Genomic DNA, 11,559 nt, shown 5'->3' with positions numbered 1-11,559 from the left:
GGTTGTGCGAGTGCCTCAAAAAAACATGGATGAACTTTATATTCACACCGACAGCGATTACGGTATCATCCATAGAGGCAGCAAACGCCAGTTTTGTTCTTGCTGCAGACCTCCAGAACTGCATGGTCACCATTAACCTCTTGACGTGCAATTGCACGTCAGAGCCAAGACAGCATGGCCGCGCGCGAGCTATGTGAAGGGATGGTTCAGTCACAGACGGCACGCAGCATGTGCTGACCCTGCATAGTTTCGTGCATGCACTTGGTTTATGCCGCTTCCTATGCATGCTCCTGAGCGGAGTGCCAGATGCGGTCGCACGTTCCCACTAACAGTGGACTGACCTGTATGTCGGCGCTTTCGCATTGAGCACACATAAGAGTGTGCCTGGAAGAGCCAAGAATCAAGCTAGTAACTGGGTGTCCAGCAGCAAAGCACTGTGGTCACTGCAGCAGATTCCCAAAAGGTCCCAACAAATTCTGGACGTTCAAGCAACCACCCCTAAGTGGCATCCTATAGCATAGTGGTTGCCACGTTGTACGGAGTCTTCACTGCTTATTTCTGTAGCATTTGCATCCATGACCCTGTAGCAGCCTGCTGAGTCTATGAGCATGACAGAGTCCTATCAGAGCTGAAAGGAGAAGCAAGGCTACTGACCTTCATCAAAGTTGACGACCACCGGTTCAATGGCTTGGGGAAGGGTGGCGGTCAGGTCAGGCTGCTTGGCCCCAGGGGCCACCACCAGGGTAGCTGCTTCGGGGGCTACCACAGGGGCCGCAGGCACCGGCAGGATCACTGTAGTGGCCGCCACAGCAACAAAAGAAGGGTGTTGTGTGATGGACAACCTAACTTCATCCTTGTCTCATAATTAGAAATAAACACAACAGAAATGTTCTCCGCACCCAAGCCAAGTCTTGCCGGACAAAGTCACTTGCCAATTTGCTTCCAGTAACTTCATGAGGTGAAACTACAGGTCTATTCAATAGCACTTTATCTGCTGGCTTATCAGGGTTTAGCCTATAGTAAAAAATGGGGTGTCGCAAAGTGCCTCCTTCACGCAGACCTTAAAGGAGCACCGACACAAAAATTTTGCATCTTGTTTTCTTCTGTTGCAATAGGTAGCTAACGACCTACATCATGCTGGAAAGCTCGTTTGCTCGAGCACGCGACGGTTAATTATTTGGAGGTGGTTTCATAGCACTCAATTGCAATTTCAGTTTCAGAGAACGCTGAGTGAGGCGGGACCTGGAGGGGTTTTTGTGCAAACATTGCTGGCTACGTGAGAACACAAAACCGCGTGCACATGAGCACCGTGTTGACAACTCTTTTTAACAAAGGTTTCCTGGGTGCTGCTATAATTCCCTCTGAGGCGTTGTAAATATGCATGACCCCCCAAAAATGCACTGCCGAAGCTAGGACATCAGCTTTTGTACTCCCAATTAAGTCTGCCCCCTCTTTCCATTGAAAAGGTCTGCTAGGAGAGAGCGCTCGCAAGGATCGTGGCAGCCAACACAAATGTGATACAAGGTTGATTGTTTACACAAAAACCGAAGGCGCGTTTCGAGTGCAGTGGTGCAACACGCACTTTAAAATTGATTTTAAATATATTCTAGGCTATATTATATGTTGATATTTTGTGGATGATGTGTGTGTGTCCGCACACACCTATCCCACAAGTTATCTTGTTTTCAATAGTTTGTGTCAGTACCTCTTTAAAACAAACCACACTTCTAGCAAAGCTTAATGTTTTTGGCCTCAGCAGCATCAATACAGTAAATGCTCTTTAATTCGACTGTCGTTAATTCGGAAAATCGGTTAATTCGGACACGTCATCTGGTCCCTGTAAATATATGCATCACTCTATGAGACTGGGCGCTCGTTATTTCGGACAGATTTGACCGCAAATCGGATAATTCGGCGACTTTCGGACCGCTGGCGAGGCTCGAAAACGAAAAAAGAACCATTCGGAACAAAAGTGAAGCTCAAACGCAGCATCGCCATGGACATCAATTATCGGCTTGGCTTGACTTGAGACTGGTTGAACGCCTTTTCTTCGCGCGTGATAGCGTGTGGGCATGGAGTGGCGCGGTGTCATTTTTGTTGCTTTGATTCCGTTGGTGTGCTGCATCGTTGAACGCCGTATTATCGAGGAACAATTCAGTACGGCTCCTTTAGCTTGATCGTTGCTGGTGCTTTTGTGTTGACTTCTCGTGTGAACGCACTCTTCGCCGATGCCAACGCCGGCGAAGCGGCCCAAGTACGAGGCCAAGGACTGTTTCAGGCACAGTGGCTTTGTTGTGCCCGACTCCAGCGATGCCGCAGTGGCTGAAGTGTCGCCGAACGACGGTGCCGATGACGGGCAGGATTCGGATGTGTTATGCCTGATGCATTGACACTCGACGATTATATCGGCATTGATGGCGTTGCCACTGCCGGCTCTCTGACTGATGAGCAAATCGTCAAGGAAGTGATGCATGGCGACGAATCGTCCTTAAAGAATTTTGTTTTGGCACTGCAGACAGCATGCGCGCTGCTGAGCACCTTGAAGGGCTCAGAAAAATTGTGTCCACGCGAATTTCTGCTCGAAAACAGATACGCATCCGCGATTACCTTGTAAAGTAAAGGTATGTTGAAAAAACTTGCATTTATTGTGTTTATTTCGACCATTCGATAATTCGGACATTCGGTTAATTCGGACATTTTTTCCGGTCCCTAGAAATCCGAATTAACGAGCTTTTACTGTACACACCTATGAAGAAGTATTTGCAAATGCGAGTAAAAAGAGCAGACAGTAGCGCAGAGTGCCTCAAGAGGACGAAAAGAAAATAGAAGCGAGGCTCGTGCAGCGCACTAAAAAAAGAAAAAAAGGGGGGGGGGGGGGGGCATGAAGAGAAGATTTGCATGGTATTGCCACCATGACTAGGGCCAGAGGGCGTACGGAGATGTGCTTAATGAGAGAGCCTATGTGGACGTGTGTGTTTGCCACTGTAATGTGATTGTCTTGTGTGTACTGTAGAATCTCGGTGACACGAACCTGACTGATATGAATTCGTAAAATTCGCCGGCCGAACTCCATTGTGTCCAATGGGCCAAAATTCTAATGTTCCGAACACTTTTCTGCAACACGATACAAACTTAAGTACCAAAGCCGTCGAGCCCAGCAGGAAGCTCCAAAACGCACGGCCAGAGCACACTAAGTCAAAACTGTGCTTTCATTTGCCACAATCGCTGTGGACGAGCCCGCTGTCGCCTTCAACGCGATCACGCACGGCAACGACAAGAATCCTGAAGTACACGCGCATTCAACACCCACTGAGTCAAGGCGATGCTGCATGCCACAAACGCTGTAAACAAAACTGCGGCAGACGTGACCACAGATAGCAGCGACACAGTTCTGATGGCACAGATTGAAAATGTCACAACCATTTGCTGCAACCGCTGCACACAAAACTGCGGTCGCTATCGACGCAATCGTCAATAGCAACTACGCAGCTCCAAAGGTACGTGGCTAATGCAGCGGTAGATTAAAGGCAATGAAGTCATAAAAAGGCTCGAAGTGTTTCAGCGTTCCTGTCATTTGCCAATGACTTTGAGGAGTGGACTTCGGCACTTTGTTTTCAGTTAACCTCAAGAGAAGCTTTCACACACATATATGCAGCAGCCAGCTGCGCCGTCCCTTAGTGATCCGTTTGCGTGCGTCCCAGAAAGACATACGCGAGTACTTTCTATGAAAATACAGTCGATCCCGGATATATCGAACTCGAAGGGGACCGCGAAATAGTTCGATATATCGATAATTCGAAATACAAAATATGCGTATGTAAGGCTTTAATTAAAGCACTGCAGGCCTCGACACAGTTTTCTGAAATCGTAAAAAGCGCCAACATGACGATTCGCTCACATATGCTAAAGAACAAGGCGAGAACTTCTTTTGCAAGTTAGCGCACTTTTATTTCGCATGAAAAAAGTCTCAACTTGTCTTGCTTCTTGCGCGTCGTGAATTCAAGTCATCGTCAACATTATTGAAGCTTTCCAAATAAGTAAATTCAGCACCTTCCGCCACAACAGCGGTGATCGACGATGAATGCTGATGCGAGCTCTGTAGCGCGGTAAAGGGTTTAGCGGTGGCAACGGCGGCTGGCATCTTCAAACCGCACGGGTCCATTTCCGCAGCACCGGCAACGTCAGCTATGACCTCGCCATCGATGCAGTAAGAAACCGATGAAGTCACTCGCTGTGCTCCCGTCGGATACGGCGCCCGGAAACGCTAAGTCGCAAAATCCACTGACGCACCGTACGCCGTAGTCGGCGGTCATGACGCGCCCGAAGTCGTCACCTGGCACAAGGCCCATAAGGAAACAATGCACGACGGTGTTTACTTGACGTCGTTCCAAGCACCGGTCATCATTTTTATCGCTACGAGCGGGACAATGCTTAGTTCGACTCCCGAATGACGATTTATCAAGAACAAAGCGCGAAGTACACATTCTGCAAGAGACAACGCTGCACGAAGAAGCATTCCTCCACCGTCGACATGTTTGCGATACTGATGGCACTTGTGGCTTTGCAGAATGCAGAAGGCAGCCGCTACTTTGGCGAGAAATGCGAAAAAAGCGTAGCCTCTGAGATCAGTATTTTAAAACCGAAAACATTAAAAATATGTCACAAGGTTGCGGATCTCGAAGGCCATGCTTTGCGGGCCCGCATGCCATCGTGCGGGAAGAGACAAGGAAGGGAATGCAAACGTTACAACAAGGCTGCCAAGTCACTTCGAATTCTCATTCCTCTTTGAAAAACACTAGCCCATGCGTTAAAACCTGCGGACCGGGCGTCAAATATACCGGTGAACTGACAAGCGCTGCGCAACGAACTAGAGCAACACAATTTCGTCACCTGCGCGCGACGAGGGATTGATAAGAACGCGGCCAAAAAATTATCAATAGTTGTTAGGAAAAATGCACTTTCTAGGCTTCGGCGCGGGGCAGCGTTCGATATAGCGGATGTTTCGCTGTGCGGGAGTTCGATATACGTGCACACCAACCCCATACTTTTGCATGGGAAATTCAAGGGGATTTCTCAACTGTTCGATATAGCCAATGATTCGATATATCCGAGTTCGATATATCCGGGATCGACTGTAAATATTTTGTGCATATGCACACACCGATCGTTTTTTCGGACTCAACAAGAAACGCCGACAAGTCCGAATAATCGAGACCGAAAAAAAGGATTCACCAGAAAAAAAAAAGCACCTTTATTGGCCCAGTGGCCAGCAAAACTTGTCAATGCACGTCTGCACACACGCACACCTAAGTGCGACCAAGTCGGCCTGTATTTCACCCAGTGTATGGCCATCGCTGAAGGACGACAATAGCACTGTTCAACATCAAACCAATACGATTCCAGCTTGACTTGCCTTGGCCTGCAGTTTGGCCGTGGTAGCCCATTCAACAGATACTTGACTGGATAAAGCCAAAAGACAACCATTACGTGCAGCTTTCGGAATTGGCAATTGTAATTTCTGTGTGGATTTGACACTGACACGACCTCCAGCCATAGCCAGTGCAACCTTTCAGTGCTGGCAACCTAGCAAAAATATTGTAAACATCATGAGAGAAGCGAGTTGGGCTAGTTAGTGCCTATCGACTGCAGACATAACTAACTAGCGCAAAAAACAACGGACAAGGTGAAGGCAACAGACAGGACTCGGCGCTAAACAGGACTTAGCGCCGAGACCTGTCCGTTGCCTTCACCTCGTCCCGTTGTTTTTTGCACTAGTTAGTTATGTCTGTATAATCGTAACCATCATTGACGGCATGGCATGACGTTTGACATCGCACTCGATCAGCCAGCCGAAGTCCGAAAAATTGAACAGCACCATTTAGGACATTCAAATTTTTGGTCATGAGTTTACATTACTTCAATGGGACGAGTGGCGCTGCCGTGAAGGTGTCCGAACAAACGAGCACGTCCGAATTTTCAGCATCCGAGTAAACAGTCGGCAACTGTATCGCGGTTTGAAAAGGGATAGCACTAGTTTTTTGGTGATGTGAATATTTTTGCTCTCCTTTGAGATTCGTATCACTGAGATTCTACTGCATTTTCAGCGCTTGAGTAAACGGTCGGCAACTGTATCGCGGTTTGAAAAGGGATATCACTAGTTTTTTGGTGATGTGAATATTTTTGCTCCCCTTTGAGATTCGTATCACTGAGATTCTACTCCATTTTCAGCGCTTGAGTAAACGGTCTGCAACTGTATCGCGGTTTGAAAAGGGATATCACTAGTTTTTTGGTGATGTGAATATTTTTGCTCCCCTTTCAGATTCGTATCACTGAGATTCTACTGTATTTAAGCAGAAACACACTGACAGAACTGCGATGAATACGACATGCTACACAATTATCTCGCCAACAACACAACCAGCATTAAAGCACCTTGCTGCACAGCACTAGCAAAACCTAGCAACAAGATTTCACCAAAGCTAACAAGATTTGGGCAAGAGTCTGAGCAAAGTAGCGGTGTTGCTCTAAAGCACCTGTTTTGAAACAAGTCTCTAAATGCTGTCCTATCTTAAAAGCCCTGCCCCAAAACGCATGTGTGCCTTTCCTGCACCAATACATCAATGTCTAATACGTCAATGTATTACAGTAAAGCCTCGGTGATACGATCACAGCTCGTACGAATTTCGGGGTGATGCGAATTTTTCTGTGGTCCTGGCCAAGGCCCATTAGCCTTTAATGTAATGGAGTACGGATCTTGCAAACCAATTTTCACCCCGCGACATTTGATACAAACGTACGCTACCACGCGAAAATCACGTGCGGGAGTGGGAACTCAAGCGCGGACATGCGTGCTGTGCCACCAGATTGTCAAAATAGGGCATCAGCAGCGCGTCATAGCCTCAGAGATTGTGTGCGCGAACCTTGGAGGCCGTAATGCGCCTTCGTATTTAGATTACAAACGGCGCTGCTATTGCGCTTTTTCTTTTATTTCTTCTTCAGTGCGTCTACACGTGCTGCTGTGCTCGAGGCAGCATTCTTGTGCTGAGTTTACACGTGCCTGCTACGTCGATGCAAGCCATGTCCTCGCAATAAAACGTCCTATGAAAGGTGGACAAGGACCGAACGAGGAAGCGGACCGTCTTGGCAAAGGAGCTAGGCCTCACAACGTGAACATGCACGATAGTTGTGGACATGCACGCCTGTCAACTCGCAGATTTGCAAGGCAGATTCCCAAATTTTTTAGCAAACCTCCAGATTGTGTGGGCATGGCTGTAAATATCCTGAAAAATGTCCCCAACACCACCGCGATAAGAAAATAACAAAAATAATGCCACTTACAGCCCGGTGCCCGCTGGGCGCCTAGCACATCTGGGATGGCAGCACGGGGCCGGCTGTGCAGGAAAACGCAGTGGGGCTTGCGACATCCAGATGGCTGGTTCTCCCAGTAACACGGGATTTGTGACCTGTTCTTCTGCAAGCACAAACAACAGCAGGGAGATATGGACACACACACTTGCCACATGAAAAGCACGGCTTAAGCAATAGCGTAATACAATTTCACCAAACTTCTTTCAAGTCATTTGAAACATCCTGTAAACAGCAAGTTCAATCACATTCTACTTGGGTGACTCACTTTTAAGGTGACTCAAAACTCTGTTGAACTTGCACAGTAATAAATAATCCGAACTAGATGAAGATTTAGTCCAATGAACTGTGCTCAGACTTAAGATTCAAGTATGCAGCCATGTTGTGAATAGTGCCCCATGCGATTTGTTTTGCAACAACCTTCCCAATGCCAGTTCAATTTTTATTTAGAAGCCTTTGTACTGGCACACTTATACAATAATGCACAAGGCATAATAGAAAAATAAAGACAAAATAGAAAATAATGCAAGGCTAAAACCAGAATCTACTATTACAACATACAACCTTTGTTTGACATGCGCTCCTTGAAGCCTGCCCTTTGTTAAACCATACCACACGAAGAAAAGTTCAGTACCCTGCCATGTGTGCAAAAGGATATAAAGATAGAAAGAAAGGAACACTAGCATATCATCCGATCGGAACAGTGCACTGCACCGTCATGCTTACCCTGCTCTCCATGTGCCTGAACTTGCACGACTTCTTCATGCAGTTGCCTTCCTTCCAGTGCTGCACACCGTTTCTGTGCGGGCACACCGTTCTGTGCCAGAGCTGCTTCGCAGTGCCGGAAGGGACAGTCATCCCCCTACAACACCAAAAAGCAGTCATTCACAACTCCACCAAACAAGAAAAAGCCACAGCAGTGTTTCTTCAACGACCGCAGATGTGTACTTATCAGACACCAATCGCACAGCTGCAGTGGCCACAGAGCAAGTTCTATAAAGGCTTATTATTATTAAAAGGCTCCTCGTTATTACAGCAGCAACTGTACCAAGGCTTGAGGCACAACACTGTCACCACTACTGCTGCCACACTGCTTTGCTCGACAGCATGCATGGCTCGCAAACAGATATATGGAGCAAAAAAATCACATGATTGCAACCATGCACGAAGCTGTAAGCTTTGCTTCTTCAGGAGCAGTCTACAAATTACATTGAGATGCCATAACATGCAATGAAAAACACAGTCAAGTCTAAGCAGTGCTATAAAGGAGGCAAGAACAGGCTATGAACACACCCACACCGAACTGGCCAGTTTACACCCAACCAGCCAACTGGTGACACCTGGTGCAATACTACGTAACTGCTCATGTTTGAAAAATGGTGCAAACACGAACGTTAACCAACTGGCCCAACTGGCCATCTTGCTTTGCAACTGCTATGTGCTGCATATGCCATGCCTAGTGCTATAGGACACCTCTAAAAGGGCCTCCTCGTGGAGCAACATGCATACAAGCCAATGGCATGGCTCAGCAGTAAGATAGGCTCAACATGCTACCTCCTTGAGTTCAATTCCAACAAGAAACTGAGATGCTTTATTTTTCTTGCCATAAATAACTGCTATGGACACCAGCCGGGCAGATGCCCCCCAAAACAGTTTTTGTAGCGAGCACATAAACTACACCGTAAAACAATGGTACGAGCAAGACCCACTGCCTTCTGAGAAAATGCGGGCATTACGCAATTGGCTCACCTTGGTGCACGTCGAGTAAAAGTAAAAGTAGCAGTCATCATTCTTCTTCTATCATGGTTGGCAGCCATCACTTTTGCTTGGCGCTACCTTGGGCTGTTGTTTTTTAGTTTCCTAGCTGTGTTGTAGTTTCGAGTAGGCTGCCTTGTTCCTTTCCTGCAAGTGAGAAAGATTACATTTTAAACAATGCATGCAGAAGTTTATGCTTTCAGACAAAGTAAGCTACACAAACAGCTGCGCCTGCTAAATGCCCTTGCTATTTCCCCCTAAAGTGAATGCAGAGACAAAATAGGCCCTCAATCACTGCCCTGTGGCTTTACAGCTTATTGGTCCCTATAAGTAACATCGCTTAGTGAGCTCTTAAAATAGCACAAATTTGGCAAGAGAATGATGTTCATGTTTGTGAAAACTGTCACACCAATGCCACTGTCCATTCAAGAAGAAAAGGTAGCAAGAAATATAGCAGTGTTTGTTGACCAGACTATATCATGAACAGCTAGGAATGTCAAGCGAAGCGGAAACCCTGTTTCTAGTCACCACCATCCCGATCTAACCCAGCCACCTCAAACATAGGCTTGCTGTGAAATCTACTTTACCCTGCCCAGACAGACTCGCGCACTGGGCTAGGTCTAAGCTTTCGGGTAAGCCCAAGCTCATGCAAAGCTTCAGCATTTTGCCACTACTTCCAATGCTTATTCGTTGAGACACTGCGCCAAGTCACAATTAATGGCCAGTCAGCCTGAGCTATTGAAAATGCAGATCTTTTGCGACACCGCTGGCGTCGACGACACCACCAGTTGAACAGAGCACAGTTAACTTCTATGCGACAAAAAGTGATTGTGCAGCAGTGTGTTTCATTTGGTTTGCTTGACAATGCTTCTTGTCGCCCACTGGCAACACTGGCATCCTCAAGGTTGCCTGAAAAAAATTTTTTTTTTATTCCTCCATTCTACGCTTACCAATCTCATTTGACAGAGGGACCGAGCCCAGTATGCAACATGCAAGGTTTTTGTCAAATCAAAATTATCACAAAAATGAGTCAACTGGCGATTTTTCGGATGCCCGATTTTCCGGATAGGCTCAAAAATTCGGACGCTTTCGCGGCACCGTCGCCAGCCCCATAGACGCCAATGTATAAGAACGCCCGAAATTTCGGACGCTTCAACTATTTGGCATCCGATTTTTCGAACTTTCTGCCCAAATTGCAGGTCTGAAAGGCATTAATTGAAGCCCCCACCTCTGCCGCATCTATCATCTAGTAGGTTCGAACCAGCGCTTGCCCGCAAGTCGATCTGTTTGCGACAGTAGCCGAGTCCGAAAGTCAGCTTTGCTGCAATGTCGGAGTGTTATGGGGTGAAGCAGACAAGGAATTCAAAGGGGCCGCTATCACGGCGCCATGCGGCGATGTCTTTACGGATAAGCAGTGGAATGAACGGAGGCGTGATGGCGGCAGGTGGCAAACGCGCCAGTGTGGCTTAATCGCTGACGACCCTTACGATAAGAGTCTTCAGTTAACTGCTTGGTAGTGCATGCGTACTGCATGCATTTAATTGGCGAGAACCCAAATGCGCTGCGCCGCCATTCATGCTGCCTCTTTGTGCGAGACCGCTAAGTGCGCCGCACAGACGCGTTGCCTTCGCAAACGAAACCAGCTCGCTATTGCCCTGCCCGCGTGCGGTCAGAATGGATCCAGTGGGCATCACGAACCCTTTCATGACAAATGCGTGCGTACGGTACAGCAACAATACAGTGACGGTGTCAGCTTAGTTGGCGATGTGCTGTACACAGCTAGAAACGATCGGCTCCACACGGCAGCAAATGCTGCATATTGGCAAAGATTCGGCAATGTGTGTGCGCATCGGGAAAGCCAGACAAGTCATCCACTCTTCCACCACAGTCTTTGTTTTCCGCGTCATCGTTTCCAAGCGTTCCATGCGAGAGAGCCGTAATCGATTCCGTGCTTTGCTGGTATCAGCAGTGCTAATCACGAGACGCAAATTTGCAAGCGGCGGTTGGCATATAGCTAAGCGGGGTTCGCGGCAGGTACCAAATGTATTTGCAGGAGCCTGGGCGTGCACCAAAATGCCTGATAAGTGTACTGGGAGGCATTAAAGCTATTTCGGACGTGGCTGTGGCGATTTGACCGCTTGAGCGGAATAAAAAAGCATGAATTCGTTTTTTCGGACTGCCCGATTTTTCAGACAATTTCGCGGTCCCTAGGGAGTCCGAAAAATCGGACCTTGACTGTACTTCACTAAACCATAAGGTATAGGGGACATGTACGTTTTAACTGCAGTACAATAATTACCACATAAATGGAAAGGAATTAAAGTTGAAAAATCAACTTGCCGAAGGTAGGGAGTGAACCTACAACCTCCGGATAATGAGTCCGTTGCTTTACCAATTGAGCTACAGCAGGCAGTCGCTTTCCATCCAGTTTATTATTGG

The 11,559-nt window shown here is 47.3% G+C and overlaps 1 protein-coding gene across 1 annotated transcript; it reads right to left on the bottom strand.

Annotated features, from left to right (window-relative positions):
• Positions 1 to 631: 631 nt before the first annotated feature.
• Positions 632 to 8,144, bottom strand: LOC119378293 (zinc finger CCCH domain-containing protein 11B-like). The gene is made up of 3 exons (XM_037647478.2): positions 8,092 to 8,144; positions 7,339 to 7,471; positions 632 to 792 (listed from the first exon to the last, which is right to left on the bottom strand). Exons 1-3 carry the CDS (start codon positions 8,128 to 8,130, stop codon positions 647 to 649), a joined length of 318 nt encoding a protein of 105 aa, XP_037503406.2. The 5' UTR covers positions 8,131 to 8,144; the 3' UTR covers positions 632 to 646.
• Positions 8,145 to 11,559: the final 3,415 nt, after the last annotated feature.

Source organism: Rhipicephalus sanguineus, unplaced genomic scaffold (genome assembly GCF_013339695.2).
Source record: "Rhipicephalus sanguineus isolate Rsan-2018 unplaced genomic scaffold, BIME_Rsan_1.4 Seq7662, whole genome shotgun sequence".
In the NCBI taxonomy this organism is placed as follows: domain Eukaryota; kingdom Metazoa; phylum Arthropoda; class Arachnida; order Ixodida; family Ixodidae; genus Rhipicephalus; species Rhipicephalus sanguineus.
Note: the sequence above shows the minus strand (reverse complement) of the source record. Positions and strands in the feature narration are given on the sequence as shown.

Coding starts and splice junctions, on each gene's coding strand:
- LOC119378293 (XM_037647478.2), bottom strand. CDS start 8,130: ATGAAGAAGTCGTGCAAGTTCAGGCACATGGAGAGCAGG. Junction 7,472..8,091: donor TCAGGCACATGGAGAGCAGG/GTAAGCATGACG, acceptor TTGTGCTTGCAG/AAGAACAGGTCACAAATCCC. Junction 793..7,338: donor CGCCCAGCGGGCACCGGGCT/GTAAGTGGCATT, acceptor CGGCCACTACAG/TGATCCTGCCGGTGCCTGCG.